At 41.9% G+C, this 20,561-nt stretch overlaps 1 protein-coding gene and 1 long non-coding RNA gene across 3 annotated transcripts in view; both read right to left on the bottom strand.

Moving 5' to 3' along the window:
• The window catches only part of ror1 (receptor tyrosine kinase like orphan receptor 1), a 229,593-nt gene that overhangs the window by 6,313 nt on the left and 202,719 nt on the right, over positions 1 to 20,561 (bottom strand). For both annotated transcript variants that reach the window (XM_033028286.1, XM_033028285.1), the window contains exons 5-8: positions 12,975 to 13,102; positions 11,696 to 12,013; positions 9,580 to 9,825; positions 7,218 to 7,420 (exon numbers count right to left, since the gene is read on the bottom strand). In XM_033028286.1, coding sequence (XP_032884177.1) covers positions 7,218 to 7,420; positions 9,580 to 9,825; positions 11,696 to 12,013; positions 12,975 to 13,102 — 895 coding nt within the window. The remainder of the gene's footprint in view (positions 1 to 7,217; positions 7,421 to 9,579; positions 9,826 to 11,695; positions 12,014 to 12,974; positions 13,103 to 20,561) is intronic.
• Positions 13,686 to 19,515, bottom strand: LOC116977648. Its single transcript, XR_004413268.1, has 3 exons — positions 19,505 to 19,515; positions 16,605 to 16,609; positions 13,686 to 13,734 (listed from the first exon to the last, which is right to left on the bottom strand). It is a non-coding gene; the product is annotated as an uncharacterized LOC116977648 (long non-coding RNA).

Below are 20,561 nucleotides of genomic sequence, written 5' to 3'. Positions count from 1 at the left end.
TAAAGTAATAATGTCATGTGCCATGAAAGCACCGTGAAAACTATGCTGTAAAAGTATAAGGAATGGACAGTGAGTGTCGAAGGAGTAATGGGTAAGAGAATGAGCAGTGTGGAAACCCTGAATAATGACAGGACAAAGTCAGGGCATAAGCCATCGATTGCCCATTCAGAATGATGTGAGTACAATTCAATAAAAGATAAGATGTGTTTTGGTAGCAGGTCATGTGACAATATTGTTTCAGCATTTTAGAACCCGTGATAAATAACTCAACAAAGACTCCAAGAAAGGTTCCATGGTACATGATGCAGACAGCAAGACATTCAATGTGATGGCAATGCCAAACCCCATTCAGGCTGTGGTCATGAGGGCAGAACTCTGAAGTTATACATAGCAAGGACATATTAACAGCAGCTCCAATAACATTGGAAAATATGAGAGGGTATGAAATCAGTTAAAGGGTAAAAGAAGCATTAAACAAGAGCAAATTTCAAGCAAAGCAAGGTGGTCTGCAAGTAAAATTGATTGAAGAGAAGCTGGAGCACTTGGTTAAGTTCTAATACAAACATGCTATGGACAATGATAAAACTGCAGTAGAACTAAAGGCCCTCATAAGAATATAGACTGCGAGAAACTGACATTTCTGGTAGAGACATAGCTTGGATGGTGGCTTTTTGCCAACATTATTAAGATCAGAATTAGAGGAGAAAAGAGGGCTAATCTTTCTCTCTGATGGTTAAAAAAAAAAGTACCACAATGAAGAATGTGGATTTCAAAAGCGAATTCCCCAAAATTATGAGAGACAGATGTGCATTGTCATGAGGAGGTAGAAAGCAGATGGTTTCTTTCCAACAGAAAATTTAATTTTTCCTGACAATAAATTTGAAATTCCGGCACTTATTATTTGAAGTTCAACATGGATAGTTGATGAACTTAGTGAAGGAAGGGAAAGACATTTTTAGTTACAGTAAACTCCAATTTGGTGATGCATATCAGCAGTTGAGATGTCAAAATGAATACATTGCATGTTGGGATTGTGAGTTGAAGTGGAAACAGTAAAGGAAACTGGAAGGGGAAAGCTATTTTGTGTTAAGTACTGAGTGGTGATAACACAATTGAAAGGACTATCTAAAGATGGCGTGCTTTCGACATTATGAAGCTCAGTTGATAGACATACCAAAAAATTACTGGGCTGCTAAAGCATCCTGGTTTAAATGGTAATCTTTGCCAATCCTTGTCACTCCTACACAGTCAGCATAAGGGATCCTTCAAACCCCAGAACCTAGAATCGTGCCTTCAGAAGTTATTGTCATAAATAGCATAATAAATCAAGAGAAACTAAAAAAAACCCAATGCCTCTGTCAGGTTAATAACTTTTTGATGATTGCACATTAATTAAAATCATGCAATATTCTTGGAGCCAAAGTTGGCTTCTCTGATTTTTCCAACGGGTGCAAAGGGAAGATAAAAAAACATTTTCCAGTACAGATTATTCAGCTATTACGCGTTTCCCTAATGCTAATTAGATATAACACAATTGACAAATAATGGAACACTTGTGGGCCAAATTGTGAGAATTTGATCAGGAACGAGAGAACCCCTTGAAAGTTACTTTAGAAATTGACAAGCAATAGAAAAGCTGTCTTAATGAACAAAACAGCCTTGGCAAAAAAATACTGTTTGCAGGTGGGCAAGTAACATCCCCACAGTAATTAGCCCCCAAAGCTGCTAATTTCACCATGGGCAGGCATTGAAGTTGACAAGCATTTGTTTCTATTGATATTTGTACAATCATACTCTATTTAACGTACAGCCTTTAGTATTTTCAGCTGGCAGGAACAAAATGAACTTAAAGTTAATAAAAAAACATTTTTTTTGGATAGTCGTGCAGGAAAAGTAACGTCGTTATTGCTAGTCTCAAACTTTCTAGCCCTAACCCACCTTTTCCCCATTGGCACAGTTATTTTTATAATGCAATTTTCTACAATGCAAGATTTCTGAGGAACACAAATGTCAAATTATAGCAGAACTACCTGTGTGGTTTTATGCACAATTAATTTAGGGGAGGATTACTGAGGAATATACACTCATAAAAGATAAATTTCACAGACACATGCAGAACTTAATGTGGAACATTTGTACCATACCTTGTGATACTGATTTACAAATATTGGACTTAATGTTACAGTTTCCTGATTGTTTTGGCCATGATGCTTCCTATCATGGAAATTCATGACTACTCACTGTTTAAACTCCCATGGGTCAAGTACAGAACAAGCAGGGGCTGGATAAACCCAGGTAAACTGTGAAGATAAACATTTTGCTGGTCTGAAGAGCCAACTGGCCTGTTTCCCTTCTACAGCATTCTTTATTACCATGCCCTCGCAAGAACCAAAAGCTTTCAGGTGAAATAGGAGGAAACTTGGCCCCAATAAAAGTGCAGTGTTCCCTATCACATCTTTAGTGCTGCACTGATGAATTGTCTGCTGCAGCTTTGCATCAACAATCTGCATGAAGTTGCCAACAGCAGCTTTACTGAAAGGCCAGCAGAAAATTGTGAAAGAGACTAAACTTCCTCTGAGGTAGGACCACTCATCTTCATTTACCCTCACCTCCCATCAGTCACAAATGGTCAGCAAAATGCAAGGTCCAAGGAAAACAAGAGGTGAAAAACAAAACAAAAATATGTCCTTGGTAACTTGAGCTAAGTGAGAAATATAGTTGTGGCTGCTTGACTTTGACAGGGATAAAATTTGGATGTGAAGTATAGTGCACAGTTGGTAAAAAGATGTGTAGGTGCTAAAGCTCAAATTTCAACACTTTAACTTATAAAGGAAAAATATTTTTCTGAGCACTTAAAGCACTGTCCTTTTCAATTCATGATGGCACTGCAAAGCATGCAAAAGTAAAAGATGTCAGGATAATTTATACAGGTAGAAATTGATTAATTTATGTTGCAGTTATAATACTACAAGTGTTGATTTAAAACCACAATGCACCGGAAGTCATGTTCAATGTTCAATGGTGGAATATTCAATTATAAAGTTGAAACATAATACTTAACCATGAGGACCAGATTAATCTTTTTAAAAACTTTGTTCAGTTTACTTTCTGACTTATTTTTCTTTCGGAACATTAATATTAATCTGACACAGAATTGCTTGTAAATGAGCATTGGACCAAACAGCGAAAACGATTCGCCTCTCAAGCGAGACAGAGCTGGTGATATGAGCCTAGCCCACACAGGCAGAACAGCTCCCCCATACCTGGGAATGTATACTTCCTTCATCTTGTTTGCATTTTGAACTAATAGCACTATTGCCTGAATTGTTAATAGTACTCTGTGAAACACTGCCAAAGATATAGGAACAATACTTTTAAAAAGTTGAGTTTCATCAGGTAGTCATGTGGTTTATTTTTTTAATTTACAATATTCTTCCAGAAAGACTTAAAATGCCAATTTTGCACTGGCTATTTATGACTGGCATTGCATGGCTTTCAGATAAATTATTATTTTTTAAGTTTTTGGGATTATCAAGGCATGAGAAATCTGTGACTAGAAAGACTCTCACTTTTTCAGCACCAGTGTTAAGGGCCTGTCCCACTTACGTGTCCTCAACGTGTCACGTTGAGGCGCACGGGCATCGTATGGCCGCGCGGGGCCAGTCCCACTGAGAAGCGCGGAGGTGTATGGAGTTGTGCGTGACATCGCGCGGGGCTCCGAAATGTTTGTAGTGAACGAACTCTTCGCGCGACAACGGCCTGTCACGGAACTGATGACCAAAGTGGGACAGGCCCAAGACCCTGGCGCGACGCAACGTCTCACCTTCAACATCAGCAGAAGCAGGCAAACGATCGCCGAACTTGGCCTGGGGCTCACGGCCGTTGCGGTCCGGATCCGCCCCCACTTCTACTCCCAGAGCGGGGCCAAGAAAATTGAGGATAGTCACAAATTGTTGGAGTAACTCAACGGGACTGACAGCATCTCTGGAGAGAAGCAATGGGTGACGTTTCGGGTCAAGACCTTTCTTTCAGACTAAAGAATAGTCTCGACACAAAACATCACCCATTGCTTCTCTCCAGAGATGCTGCCGGTCCCGCTGAGTTACTCTAGCTTTGTGTCCATCTTCAAATGACATCACGCGCTCCAGACGGCTGTGCGTACGCATGTAATCGCGCCCGACCCTCGCGGGACCATTGCGGCTCAACACGACCACGAGGTTGCGTAATTTGTGTGCCAAGGACACATAAGTGGGACAGGCCCTTTGGTATTCGCAATGAAGTGGCGTGCAGGTCAGATGCTGCGGAAAACAAACTTTGACCATTCTTCAGAGTGGCTTGTTGGGTGAGGCTGGAAAACCTAGAATTCTGGGCAATTCATTCAAAGAAGTCTCAGCTGTCATTCTGATCAAACATTGCAAAATGGGGAAACAGCACCGTTATGGCGAGACGTTTAGTTGTATAAGCAGTGTTCTCCACTGTGGGCCAGCAAATGGAATTGGCGCAGTGAACAGTAAACTGTTTAGCTAACAACTGATCATTTGCCACCAGAGAACAGCTGCGTAGGATGATTATGAATTTGAAGATAGACACAAAAGGCTGGCGTAACTCAGCGGGTCAGGCAGCATCTCTGGAGAAAAGGAATAGGTAACGTTTCGGGTCGAGAACCTTCTTCAGACTGAGAGTCAGGGGAAAGGGGAACAAGAGTAGTGCTGGTGCTTTGCCCAGAATAGGAATCCCAATAAAGCCATCAAGACAGTAATTTCACAAATTTAATGAATCCATTCTATCTCAGTTATGTGTCACTAAATAAACCACATGGAAGGTGATATTATTCCATTGATTGCAAGTCTTTAATTACACATATTTTTAGATTCCAAGTAATATGACTGGTTCCCCACCAAACCCATGGGTTGTCTTTATCATTCTTTGCCCATTATTTCATGTTGGTTTGTACACTGATGGGCATCGGAAATATGGAACAAGGTGGATAATTTAGCACCGAAAGTATTATTGGGCTCAGATTTATCACCTCCTGGGGATGTTTAACTCCCAAAACTATGACACCCAGCAACCTGGGCATACTGTGCACAAGGCTCGCTTGAAGGTTCCAATAGGAATTAAGGAGCATTCTCAAATTGTGAATGGTGCACCATGCAATGGTATAGACACATATCATCAACTTCCAAAAGAGACATCTTAAAATTTAGATCCATGGGCCCCCTCCCCATTTAGGATTTTCCCAATGTTTTGAAATACTTGGAAGAGCACTTTATTTCCCATCTAATAATCTTAAAGTAAAATTGATTCTGCGCAGCGGTAGATTAGTTGAGTTTAGTTCATGGTCACATGTACCGAGGTACAGTGAAAAGCTTTAGTTGCGTGCTAACCAGTCAGCAGAAAGACAATACATGATTACACTCGAACCATCCAGTGTCCAGGTACATGGTAAAGGGAATAATGTGAATAACGTTTAGTGCAAGATAAATTCCAGTAATGTCCAATCAAAGACAATGCAAGGGTCACCTATGTTAGATAGTAACTCAGGACTGCTCTCTAGTTGTTGGTAGAATGGTTCAGTTGCTTGACAAGCTTTCACCAAGTGCTGCCATCCAGCATTCTAGTCCCCAAGCCATGTGCTGTTTCCAGTCTGCTATGCACTGTGGTCCGGCAACAATGCAAACATTAAAACAAACTAAATTTGCATCATTATGCGTTATGCCATGAATGCATTTCTGCCACATTGCAAATTTAGCACAATTGTAGAGCTTGCTACAATGCTGTACAATTTCCATCATAGCCGTTAAATTTATAACCCAATAAAATAGGCAATGCAAGGAAGAGCCCTGCACTGTCTCAGTACTTTTCCAGCTGAGGCTGGAATCTGATATCCCCTTTAAACGTCCTGTACATCTTATGTGTTTTATCCACTTATGAGATAGATTTCATTACATTGTCTGAAATGTCCCCACTGTTTTATCAATGTTCCTTACAGAATTAGTTTACTTTAGTTTAGTTTAGAGATGCAGTGCGGAAAATGGCCCTCAGGCCCACCGAGACCGCACTGACCAGTGATCCCCGCACGCAAACACTATCCAACACACACTAGGGACAATTTACAATTTTACCAAGCCAATTAGCCTACAAACCTGTACGTCCTTGGTGTGTGGGAGGAAATTCGTGCAGGGCATGGAGAGAATGTACAGACTCCATACAGACAGCACCTAAAATCAGGATCGAACCAGGGTCCCTGGTGCTGTAAGGCAGCAATTCTACCGCTGTGCCACCATGCTGCCCTGAATTATACAACATTCTTCTGTCAAAATATTAGTACAATTAGTTCAAAGTGTAACAAACCAATGACAACTGTCCAACAAGCCTCCTGCATTAAAGAATGTATGTGAAATTAATCAAATGTTGATTAAATACTGCAAAAGATCAATTGGAGTATCTGATAGATTTAGAATGAACAAAAATGTTTAATATATCAGTGCAGATATCGCCCCCTGGCGGTCTCATGATCTTATATCTTTTTTGGCAAACCTTCCTCCCTTTACCTAATACACATTGTTTTTCACAGATAAAAAATAACCCCAAGATCCCACATTATACACGAGTGCAAAAACTGTTCCTACACCATTAAAAGATGCAAAGTGCTGGTGTAACTCAGTTGGTCAGGCATCATCTCTGAAGGACATGGGTAGGTGATGTATTGGGTTGGGACCCTTCTTCAAACTCAAATATGTGACCCACTGATTTACTCCAGCATTTTGCATCTTTTTTTTGTAGAGATACTGCCTGAACTTCTGAATTACTCCAGCACTTTGAGTCCTTTTTGTGGCGAAGCTGTCTGACCCACTGAGTTACTACAGCACAGTCTATTTTTGTGTGGAGAAGCTGCCTGACCAGCTGAGTTACACCAATACTTTGTGTCTTTATTTGGAAACCAGCATCCGCAGTTCCACTAGTTGTTTTGCTGAATTGTGACAGAACCTTCTGCATGGGTGTTATAGGGATTTCCATCGATTTGCTGTGAAGTAACACTGGTGCAAAGGGGGAGGGGGTCAAAGATTTATTAGGAAAGGTTCAACCTTGGTAGCATATGTAATAAGTAGAGCACAGCATTCCCAGTAATAATTGGAACCGATAAGTAGATGGAAGTAAAATCTAAAATGGATGTAAAAAACAGGAAGGTAGAAAAATACATAAACATTTCTTACCTTTGGTTTGTACGCATTGAGCATGGACATTTCAACATTTTGGCCTCGTACGGGTTTTGGCTGCCGTTGGATGACAGGAGTGGACGACTTTTGATTGTTACGACAAATACAGATAAAGAAGAACAAAAGAGCAATTGCCAGAGGAATTGCCACACTGGGGACCAGGATATAAAGAATCTCCATCTTGGTGCTTTCTTTGGCATCTGGTTGGCAATTGAAAAGTTAATGCTTTAAAAACCAAACACGTTCAGCACATTGCAATAAGAACAAAAATCTTCCATTTGTACAGAATTTTTAATTACATCACGTAATCTCAAAAGCATTTAACAACCAAATGGAAAATAGAATGCATTTAATTATAAATGCATTAAACTGTTTTAATTTGGTGAGATGAGATCATGCTCAGTAGGGTTCCCACAAACAACTATCTGATGCATTATAATCTAGTGGCCAAGCAATTGATGTGCCCTGTAAAACAGCTGTGGTCTACCACATCAACTCTTTCAGCCCCAGTACAGTAAACCCTGTTCCTGCCGGAGGCAATGTGAGGAGGTGGTCTTGAGGATCCAAAGATGAGAGTTAAGTTAAAAATGTTAAAGGTGAGGATACTGTGGATAGACCAGGACAAGCTGAGTTTTGTCTAGCTTAAAGATACAACATGGAAACAGGTCCTTCAACCCATTGAGTCCACGCCGATCATCAACTACCCTTTCACACTAGTTCTATGTTATCCCACTCTCTCATCCACTCCCGACACATTAGGGGCAATTTATAGAGGTCAATTAACCTATAAACCCACACTTCTTTGGGATGTGGGAGTAAACCGGAGCACCTGTTTGAAACCCACGCGTTCACAGCATGCAAACTCCACACAGACAGCACCCGAGGTTGGGATTGAACCTTGGACCTTGGCACTGTGAAGCAGCAGATCTACTAGCTGTGCCGCTGTGAAACCTTTAAAGCTAGAGAAGGACTTGTCTAAATAGTGCTGCAGGTTAACTAACTCCACAAAACATGGTCATGTCATAAGTGCCCCACTGGCACAGGGCTTATTGCAACTGGAGCTAGTTGAAGTTACTAGCAATTTGGCCTCAAAATGAACGTAACCAGGTTCACCCGGGAAGTGATAAATTTTCAAACGTACAACGCTGAAAAAAATCAACTCTCTGCAAGTCAATTTGGAGGCCAATCTATTTGTAGTAATCATGATTTTGGGGTAAATGTTGGCAAGCAGATCAGGAGAAGCTCTTCAATTAGTGCCATGAGATCTTATACATTCACTTTTGTGGGCAGCCAAGCTGCAGTTGGTCTTATCTAAGTGACAACACCTACAACATTTGCACATTCCTTTTGTATTGTACTAAATTCAGATTAGTTCATGTATACATTCCTCTGAACACTATGAAACCTCAGTCATTTATTTCAAAAGTGAGATCTCTTCTGTATATCAGTAACAAAACACAACCAACAGGAGTAATTAACAAAACACAAACTTACTTTTGTTGCAGTTAGGTTACAGATATTGCTGCTTATCGAATAATGAGAACTTCAATAGATCACTTTCTGAAAAAGCTTAACAGGTGAACTTTCTTGTACCTCTGTCTATTGCATAGTCAACCTTCTATTTGTCTCTATTTCATCATTGCCTCTACTATCATTGCTCCTCCAAGCTTTCTTCTATTATTTCTCCCAGTCTTGATACTGTACATCCAGTCACGGTCCTTGGACATACCATGCATCATGTGAAACTTTGGCCCTCTTTTTAAGCGCTGTCCAATCTGTTGAACACCTTTCTTGCCTTGACTTTTCAGTCCATTTGCAATATTCAGGTTTTAAAGTCCAAACTTAGCATCACTTGATAATTTCATCGATTTATCTTGTCTCTGGTTATATCAAAATATTGTTCACATTCCTTATTAATATTCTTCAATCTCAACATTGGAAATAGAAGAAGGAATGGGCCATTCTGTACCTCAAAATCTGCCATGCTGTTCGGTAGGTTGGTGGATAATATGATCTTGACCTCAACTCCACTCTCCTGCCTGTTCCCCTAACATTTGATGCTCCTAAAAATGAAAATTTTCTCTATCCCAGCCTTATTTGTACTTAAAGACATTTTCTCCACATCTCTCTGAAGTGGATAATTCGTACATCCACAGGTATGCGAGTTAAGAAAATTCCAACTCATCTCAGTTTAAAATAGATAACCACGTATCCTGAGACAGTGCTCCTTAGTTCCAGATTCCCCTAAAAGTTATAATATTGTCCCAACACATAAAAAGAGTCAGATGCAGTGCACTGATTCATGCACCATGCACCATGTCTAGTGCCACCTTAAAAAAATTCAGTAGATGGGCCTTACCACACAGAGGAATCTCACACAACTCCAATTTCACGGACTCATCCAGAGTGAAGCACCAAGGAGCATCCTTGTGATTTCCTGGGTTCCGGCAATAGGAATGGCCACCACTGAGCTCGGGATATTTAACGGCAGTGTAAGAATGACTGTGTGGATATTGGGAGTTCCATGGCTGACACTGCTGCCCTGATTTGGTTGAGCTCACTGTGCCACGGTAATCATTACCACTGATATTGAAACATTTGTGATCTGTGGGGAAAAGCACACCAAAGTATTCCTCAGCAAAAAAGATTTCATAGAAATGCTGGATAAGATTTCTTGATCGATCAATACACTTGTTTAGGTTTATTATTGTCACATGTGCTGAGGTACAGTGAAATGCTTTGTTTGGCATGCTGTTCAATCAGATTGCCGTTCACAGAGCGCAGAAGATCATTGGGACACAGCTACCAGCCTTGGAGGGCATCTACTACACACGGTGCCTCAGGAAGGCCGTCAGCATCCACAAAGACTCCTCACACCCTTGTAATGGACTGTTCAAACTCCTTCCTTCCGGCAGACGTTACAAGGCCTTCTACGCCCGCACCTCCAGACTCAGGAACAGCTTCATCCCCAGAGCTATAGCGGCTCTGAAACGGCCCTGCTGAGTGCCCCCCACCCCCATGAACTGTCTCCCTCGGATGGTCACGTCGCACATCGACCCAGCACAGACACATTTACACTTTAGACTGTTTTACTGTTTTACTGTTCTTTATAAATCATGTTTCTCGGGGTATCTAAATCTAAATGTTATTAGTTGTTTAAGTTATGACATTGGATGGAAGCTGCATACCAAATCTCGTTGCACATATGTGCAATGACAATAAAAGATATTATTATTATTATTATTATTATTATTATTATTATTAGATAATACTATGGAAAGGCAAGCACCCAAGTCATAAACTAGAAAATTCTTAGGTTCGTTCCCTAATTTGTGTTGACTAAGTTGACCTTACCTGGTGCCCTCGGTGAAACGAGAGGAGCCTTAGGTTAACAAAGGATACAACTAGCCTTTGATAGCGTGCATCAATGCCTGCTGTAAAAGATATGGCTGGTTGCTATTACATTCCCTTGGCCCTTTTGCATCCAAACAGTTTGTTGTAGCTCATTATACGGCACATGAAAGTCACTGTCTGCAAAATGGTGTCCTCCAAAGGAACCACTGCCTCCAGGATTCCTCAACTACTCAATGCCCATGTTTGCATTGGCAGTGAACACAACAATATCTCCTGTTTTCTGTTTTGCTTGTTTGAATGCAGCCCCATTATTAACTCAGCTCTAATCCAAGTCAGTAAGTATTTGACCAGGGCACCCAAGTCTAATTCCCTAGTAACTCAGCTGAAGATGACACGTTGTGTTGTACCAAGCTACGCACATCAGGAATTGTCTCTGGCAGCTAAAGCAGTTTGTCTTGGACATTGGTAGTAACATCATTATTGATCTCCTCATTAGCTGGAGACGAGAAGGAAGCAGCCATGCTTCCCGGCACTGATTGCAATGCCACTGCTGGTACTGTATCTGATGTCCACATGTGCAGCAGGATCAGGAGCATCAATTGTGACCCTCATGATGGAATAGCTCTGCTGGCATTATACTGATCATTATCTGGTTACAAAATGGCTATTGAATTAGTTAATTTCCACATTAAGACACACAATGCTGGAGTTACTCAGCAGGTCAGGCAGCATAGACACAAAATGCTGGAGTAACTCATCCCTGGAGAACATGAATAGGTGACATTTCAGGGTCAGGACTCTTCTTCAGTGTCAGACTCAGTCTGATGAAGGGTCCTGACCCAAAACTTCACCTATCCATGTTATCCAGAGATGCTGCTTGACCTACTGAGTTACTCCAACACTTTGTTTCTTTTATTTTTTATAATTTTTTTAATAAACTAGCATCATCAGTTCCTTGTTTCTATGTTGTTTACCTAGCCTGATTCAGGTCCTGACTTAAGATGCTGCCTTCCAAACAGAAGGGCTCGACAGAAAAAAAATATTAAAGGGGCAGAACTGTACAGCTATTAAACTGATACTTCTTATATTCTCCTTTAGTCAAGGATCATTAGTTCACTTACTTTTATTGATAGGTTCTGCCATTGGAATTCCAATGCGCATGCAGTTTGCAGCCTCTGGGCTGTCTGGCATGGGGAGATCTTCACAGTTTGGTAGCTTCAGTCTCATTAGGATCAAAGGATTGGATCTGGCAAAGATATATTCGGTCTTGCACAGGTCATTTTCCAGGATCTCGCACTCATCTCTGCAAAGGTCACGAGGTTTAGGCATCGACGATGTATCATCGCAGTACGGGAATGCAAAATGACACAGCGAGGGAATGGCAAACTGCGAACAACGGTCTGTCAGATGATTCGAGGTCCCTATCATCGTGAAAGCAGCTGCAGAGTAAATGAGAAAGTTAGCTTAGTGTGTACATTTTTTAGACAAGGGGGAGCAACTCAGAGTCAAAATCAAGATCCGAGCCACAATCAACTCAATGCTCCAGACATTCTTTAGTAATATGCAGTTGAGAAATGTATGATGCTATGGTTTGTAAAAAAATTACTATAGTATATCCAATTGAGTGTAACATTTTTTTCCCCCTCAATATTCCACTGACCCCTTGATAACTCAATGGATAGAAAGCACCAAAACCTGTGAAACTAGGTCCCGCAAATCCAAAAGGTGCCAGGTACACTTTAAACCAATAGTGAGTAATCTAAGATAGACACAAAAAGCTGGAGTGACTCAGTGGATCAGGCAACATCTATGGAGAAAAGGAATACGTGATGTTTCGGGTTCAGACCCTTCTTCAGACCCGAAACATTACCTATTCCTTTTCTCCAGAAATGCTGCCAGACCCGCTGAGTTATTCCTGCTTTTTGTGTCTATCTTCGGTTTAAACCAGCATCTGCAGTTCCTTCCTACACAGTGAGTAATCTAATCTCAACTAGATTTGCAAGGGAAACCCTGAGTGTCTCCAGATTTACTAGAATAAGGAAGGTAAAAATAAACATCCAAGGTTTTCACTTATGTCAACTCTTTAATGAGACTCACAGGAAAATGTATGTCTTTGCTTTCTAATCTGATATACAAATTAGGTTTGTCTTCAGTAGACGTTCTCCTTTGATCAATGTCTAGAGCTCTGTCTTTGTAATGGCCATCTCTGGATACTGGAAGTTGACCAGTAATAATGAAACCATATGCCAGAATAAATCAGCACTTCTTTCAATTTAGCAAATCCCAGAATCTATGCCAAACTTTCTAACTTCAGTACAGTTGAAAATCAAAAATGGCAACTGTAAGTATGTATACAGTATAATACAAGAATAGTTCATTATCATCGAATATCTCTCATACCTGTGATTTGGTTCTCAATTTCTCCTTGCATTTGTAGAGAGTCCACATAAATGCTGCTGTTTGCAATGAACCTTGCACAGGCGATGCCCCTATAGGGCTGACAAAAGCCATCTTCATCAAACGTAACTCTGCAAGATGAAAGGAATGTTAGGAGTGAGTTCACAAAGTCGCAAGTTGCTGGACAATAGAGGGCACTGTTGCAAACATTTTTAACAATTTCAAATTGTGCATTCTTCCACTGCAGTGTTCAAAACTATTCAAGAACATCTTGAAAAAATTAAGTTCCTTAAAAAAAAAAGAATAAAGGCCTTCAGTGAGCTTCTAATTTTAGCTCACTTAGCGAATAGAAAAACAAAATCCTGAAGTGCTTCATACTTGCATTAATACTTTGAGGTTCTTTTCCTTTAGCAATTATTCTCCCCACTTCCCCTGACACTACTGGCATCTTAACATGACTGGTGATTCTTCATGACTCTATCCAGCTTAAACAGACTATTCACAACCAAATACAATACTGCTTAAAGCATCCGTGCAGGGGCCATCCCAAACCCTGGTCACACAACTAAACAGATGGATGGTTCCCTGCCTCCTTACACAAAGTTACACCAAGTGTGGGCATAACTCAGTGGTTCAGGCAACATCTCTGGTGGACATGGATAGACGACATTTCAGGTTGGAACCCTTCCTCAAACTGAAATGTAGTCTATCCACGTCCTCCAGAGATGCTTCCTGAACTACTGAGTTATTTCAACACTTTGTGCTCTATGCAAGGTTCCAGCATCTGCAGTTCCTGTGTCTCCAGAGGTATCATTTTTTCAATGAGGTCCTTATCTGCCTGTTCAGATACTCTGTAAAAAGCCTGTCCCACTAACGCGCCTTTTCAGCAACTGTCTTCGACCTTCAAGTTCGAGGGCACTCGCCTGAAAAACCTCGAGCTGGATCGACCGTCAGTGATGAAAACGCGAGCTGGATTGACCATCAGCGAGCGAGCGCACACACACACACACACACACACACACACACACACACACACACACACACACACACACACACACACACACACACACACACACACACACACACACATCGCAAAGGCGGGAGCCAGGGAAAGCGGGGGAGCGCTGTCTGAAATTCATACCCCGCGATGAACAGGAAGGTAAAAGACGGCTGGCACAGTTTACGTAATGTCCTTTAGAGAGCGCGGGGGAGGGGGAGAAGGGGAGAGAACGGGAGAGAATGGGAGAGAAGGGGGGGGAGACACTTTTAAGAAGCCAGACGACTTCTAATAAAGTTTAGCGGGCATTTAACATTACCGGTTGGTTTTCCTTGGTTCTGAAAACTCCAATGAGCCAATTAAAATGCCCGGTCAGCAAAGGAGATTGCCTACGGTACCTCGACTGCCTATAACTACATAGCAACCCCACTCCACTGCACTACGAGTTCAAAAGGACCATGCCAACCAATTTTTAATCGCGGAAAACTTTCCGTGTGTGTGTGTGGTCGGTCAATCCAGCTCGCGGTTTCAACGCTAGAGGCAGGAAACATGTTCCCGATGTTGGGGGAGTCCAGAACCAGGGGCCACAGTTTAAGAATAAGGGGTTGGCCATTTAGAACGGAGATGAGGATAAACTTTTTCACCCAGAGAGTTGTGAATCTGTGGAATTCTCTGCCTCAAGAAGGCAGTGGAGGCCAATTCGTTGGATGCTTTCAAGAGAGAGTTAGATAGAGCTCTTAAAGATAGCGGAGTCAAGGGATATGGGGAGAAGGCAGGTACTGATTGTGGATGATCAGCCATGATCACATTGAATGGGCCAATTCCTGTACCTATTGTCTATTGTCCAATGTCTGATTGCTTTTTTCTTTTCCCACTACTTTTTAGGCTAGTTTTGGAGATGTTGATGTCTAGTTCAGTTTAGTTTAGTTTAATTAAGAGACACAGCATGGAAACAGGCCCTTCAGCCCACGCCAAACAATGGTCACCTTTTTTCTTGTTTCTTTTGTTGCAGGACATGTTGGGGGGGGGGGGGTAAAGATATGTATCAGGCAAACTGGTCGATAATTATCTAAACCAACTACTGGGATAATAAAGCCGACACAACTGATTTGGACCTTTTTTCAATGGGTTAGTGGATGAATAATAAAAATCAGGATACATTGAGGTGCCGAGAAAAAAGAATGGCCCGCAACTTAGCCATTTAAAAATTTCAAACATGTACTGCTCACACTGCAGATCAAATATCAAGGCCTTCCTGGACTGCATAACTGTGCTGGATCAAGCAATTTCTTTAGCAGCTCAGGTTCCAAAAGTACTGGATAACCTGTCTTCTGCTTCTTCTTAGGCAATCCATCTGAATTGAGGATGACTTGCTTTCACTCCAGTTTTGTGTGATCAGGGGTAGCTAATGAAATCAAAGGTAATTGTAGAATTTTCCACGGATGCGCAGGAGGAGCGTGATTGCTTCACGGGCAGTTTGTGTGGGATGGTGTGTGAGACCTTTCTCCAGTCTAGCAAGTGCTTTAATCACCTAAAGATGTGCTTGTCAAAGAATTGGTTATCAGGGATATCAAAGTTTACAACAAGACCTAGATCAGTTGGGAAGTTAAACCAAGGAATGGCAAATTAAATTTAACATTGACAAGTGAGAGGTGTTGCGCTTTGTATGTCAAACAACAGTAGGTTTTGCACAGTAATGGTAGAGCCCTGGAGAGTGTTACTGAACAGATACAATTGTGACTTTTAAATGATACAGTGCCGCAGCAGTAGAATTGCTGCCTTACAGCGCCAGAGACCCAGGTTTGATCCTAACCCCGGGTGCTGTCTGTACTTAGTTTGTACATTCTCCCTGTGACCATGGGGATTTTCCTCGGGTGCTCCCATTTCCTCACTCATTCAAAAAATGTGCAGGATTGCTGGTTAATTAGGTTTTGTAAATTGTCCCTGGTGTGTAGGACAGTGATTGTTGATCAGCGTGGACCACCGCGGTGGGCTAAAGGTATGTTTCCACGCTGTTTCTCTAAACTAAACTGATGGGAGTAGGGGGAAACAAAGCTGGATAAGAGAGGTGAGGGCAAGCCAAAGACTGGCATATGATAGGTGGGTGCTGGTGAGGGGGAGGGTAGATAATCGATTCATGAGTGGAGATAGTGATAAAGGCTAGAGGTGAAAAAGAGATAAAATGGAGTCAGATAAGGAAAGAAGAGGAGGGGGTGAAATGTAAAGCCAGTGGGAGGAACATGGTTGGAAGGGGACAGGGGCAAGGGAACAAGGACAATAAAAGCAAATATCGGACAAGGGCATTAGAGAGGTGCATACAGTTGGGGGGGTGGGTGCGAGGGGAGGAAAGCTTGCAGATGGTGGAAAATGGTGGGAAAGAAGGATGCACTGTGGGTGGGGGGAAGGGGGGTTGAGGGGGCAGGGGAATAAGAAGGGGTTTGGGAGTATTAGTTGAAATTGGAGAATTCAATGTTCATACCATTAGATTGTAATCTACCCAAGTGGAACATGCGGTGGTGTTCATCCAGTTTGCGTGTGGTCTCATGCTGACAGTAAAAGAGGCCAAAGTCTGAAAGGCCAGTATGGCAATGGGAAGAGGCAATACACACTCCCTGTTATGTTCACCATTCCCCAACTCTTTCTCCGTTACATTGGCAACTCGTTGAGGCCATCAACTTTACAACTAACTTCCTCCCTGCCACCAAATTCACGTGGACCATCTCTGACACCTCAGTCCCCTTTCTTGATTTCTCTCATCTTCACCATGGCGACAAACTATCGCCTTACGTCAACTGGAAACCTGTTGACTCTCACAGCTAACATAATCTCCTTCCACCCTGCCTCTCGCAAGGGGGCCATCTCTTACTCTCAGTTCTTCTATTTCCACTGTATTTGCTTCCAAGATGAAGATTTCCATTCCAGGACATTCAAGATGTCCTCATTCTTCAGTAACCGTGGTTTCACCCATGCTGTTGTAGGTGAATCCGCCACCTATATTTTCTCTGTGTCCCACAGTCTGCGCTCCCCCTGCTCCCAGAGGCAACAAGGAAAGAATTCCACGTTCTTATTTTCACCCCTTCAGAACTCCACACCCAACACATAGTCTCCAACATTTCTGCCATCTTCAATGCGATACCATCAGTAGTCACATCTTCTTGACACGTTCTTGATTAGTACGGGTGTCAGCGGTTATGGGGACAGGGCAAGAAGATGTGAAAGATAGATCAGCCAGGATTGAATTTGATGGGCCGATTGGACTTATAGGAGTCAAAAGGATGTCAAATAAGGAAAGGGGAGGAGGAGTAAAATGTTTAGTTTAGGATATTATTCTCACGCCTATCGAGATATAAACTTTTTTCCCCAAACAATGAAAATGCTTTTTTCCCCCATACTATGCACTCAACTCATACACGACATGAGTGTAATCACAAGTAAAAGTGTGAAGTGTTTGTAAGTAGATCCTCTTCTGGGACAGCATGCAACAAATCGCCATCTTGCAACTTTCAAGTCTGAAGTCTAGGGAGATAAGCAGCTTCTTTTTCTCTCACTTTAAGGTCCATTGTAATGACCCATTGGATCGATGATGTAGGGTTGTGCCTGACCTAGGTTCCTGCCACTGCCACTCCATGCAGCTGCACCTGATCTGCTCACTCATCCAGCTGCGACAGAGCGTCCATCGAATACCTCCATCAACACCACCAGCTGTGACCACTGCAACCATGCTATCCACCCCCTATCGCATGTCCCACTTTAGGGCACCCTCCAAGGGCCCTTAAGGTGAGCTCGCAGGCGGTACATGGCCACTCTCCTTCCCCTATAGCCTGAGGGAGGGATATAGGTGAAGGGGTCAGGGATGAGAGGTACTGAGTGAGGGGGACTTGGAGATGGGAGGGGTGTAACATACAGGGAGGGGAAAGGATCAGGGTAGTTGTGGGAAATAGTGGGAGAAATGAGTGTGCACTGGGATAGAGTGGTGGGTGGGGGGGGGATGGGGGAGAGTGGGGATAGGGGGTAGGTATTACCTAAAAATGGAGAATCCAATGTTCATACCATTGGTTTGTAGGCGACCCATGCAGAATATGAGATGTTGTTCTCATCATCTCCTGCTCCTCTCATCTCTGAGACAACCCATCGCTCACCTGTCCCCTCTCACCCAGATCCTTCCCTCTCATTTACTTTTCCTCGTTTCGTTATCTGACATCCTTTTTAATCTTTTTTTTTAACGTGCAGCCTTTGTCACTTATTCCATGATCAACTCCATTCATCTCCCACCTCCCCTCAGCTGTATCCACCTATCACTCGCCAGGTTTATGCAGTAAATTGTCCCTAGTGTGTAGGATAAAACTAGTGTACAGGTGATCACTGGTTGGCATGGATTCAGTTGGGCTGAATGGCCTGTTTCCAAGCTGTATCTCTAAATTAAACTAAACTAAACATCCTCATCTCCAAAACTAGTTTAAAAAGTAGTGGGAAGGGAAAAAAACTAATCAGGGGACGTTGATCAGTGGTACCGTATAAAAAAAGAGAAATGGTTGCAGTTAAACAAAGTATCAAAATGCTTCGCACAAGTTACTTTTCCATCTTTCTTCTCCCAAGCTCATCAGTCAGATGAAGATCCCAATCTGAAACATCGCCTGTCCATTCCCTCCACAGATGCAGCCTGGCCCACTGAGTTCCTCCAGCTTTTTGTTTTTTGCTCAAGACTCCAGCATCTGCATGTCTCCTTGACTAATAAACAACTTGGTGCTCTATCATAAAATGACTTTGTGAAATTCGATGTAAAATTACAATATAATGTTTTCCAATTTACTTTTAAAACAGAATTGTGATGTTTTATTTCGATTCTATAACATATTGAACCCACTGTTCATGTTTATCTACTCTGGCTCCTTATACGATTATGGAGAAAGCACATGTTCATTTAAAATGACTTCCCTCTACAGTAATAGTTTTTATGACTCCTTTATTCCCCCTCAGCACACTACAAATAGCTTTTGCTATACAAATTTAAGCCGGGATCTCTAAAACCTGAAGAAATCTACTGAGAGGATTGCTCGGTCTCTTGAAATCTTTATGTTTCTTTACGTTGTGGATTTTGATTTCCAAACTGAATATAACCATATTCTACATCGTGGCACTGCTTTCTGTGGGCAGCTGACCCTGTTGCTCAGAAGGGTCGAGTCTCCTATGGAAAGGCTTTAAAAGTAAAATCATATACACATGTACAAGTAATTTTGCATCCCCGAGATTGTTCTGCACTTCCCCTCAATATCTAAACCAGCTGCTTCAGCCATGCAATTCTCATTGGCACTTCTGGTGCTCTGGAGCTGGAGAAACTTTAAGAAGAACTTTTAGTTTAGTTTAGTTTAGAGATGCAGTGCGGAAACAGGCCCTTCGACCCACCGAAACCGTGCCGACCCGCGATCCCCGTACACAAGCACCATCCTACACACACTGGGGACAATTTACAATTTTACCAAAGCCAATTAACCTACAAACCTGTACGTCTTTGGAGTGTGGGAGGAAACCAGAGCACCCGGGGAAAACAAGGGGAGAACATACAAACTCCGTACAAACGGCACCCTTAATCAGGATCGAACCCGGGTGTCTGGTGCTGTGAGGCAGCAACTCTACCGCTGCACCACCCTTTCATGTGAATATATGTGTATTCATTATGTTTATATTAATAACTCACATGCCTCGGCATGGAACCATAACATTCTAAAAACTGAACTAATTAAAAACACTTGGAAGAACCACAAAGAAACATTTTGACAGAAGAGGCAATAATTTAGGGAAGAATTAACTTATTTTCAACTAATGTAGATTCAACAGACATTCCCAAGGTCATTATTGCAATTACATCTTCTCAAAACGGAATTAAAATATATTACCCAAAACTGACATCAAATATATCTGATGAAAGGTTATTTCACTTGAAATATCACCGGAATATTGGTTCTGTACCCAGTAACAAAAGTAAAAGAGCTGCTTTGAGAATACCAAAGGGAGAATCATTAAATCTCAAAAATGGTTTCTAAAGTCATTCCTTCACAAACAGCTGCAGAAATATATATAGACTTTTTTTTCCCCAAGTTAAAAGAAACTATTAAATCATGTCATGTTTAGAATGTGTACCTCCTAAGACAAATGAATGTGCAGGGAATGGAAGGATATCGATTACGTGCAGGTAGATATGAGATGGTTTTTGCATCATATTTGCCATAAAAATGGTGGGTCAAAGGGCCTATTCTTGTGCTGTACTGTCCTCTGTTCGACGTTCTAAGTGTTCAATGTGTGTTAATCACGTATTTGCAACCATCATTCTTTCAAACAAGGTGGGAATGGATGGAAGAGAGGAGGTGAAAGATGTTAGTATCATGACAAAAATCTATGAGTTTTTTTGTTGATTTTATTAAGATTTACCACTAACTTCCACGCTGCCCTCAAATTAATTTGTACTATATCTGACGCTTCTCTTCCCTTTCTCGATCTCTCTGTCTCCATCACAGGAGACAGACTGTCGACTGACATTTATGGTTAACCCACTGACTCCCACAGTTATCTGGACTACATATGCCTCTTGCAAAGAC

This window comes from Amblyraja radiata, chromosome 10, assembly GCF_010909765.2.
Source record: "Amblyraja radiata isolate CabotCenter1 chromosome 10, sAmbRad1.1.pri, whole genome shotgun sequence".
NCBI classification, from domain to species: domain Eukaryota; kingdom Metazoa; phylum Chordata; class Chondrichthyes; order Rajiformes; family Rajidae; genus Amblyraja; species Amblyraja radiata.
The sequence above is the reverse complement of the archived record's forward strand: the minus strand, read 5'-3'. Positions and strand labels throughout refer to the sequence as shown.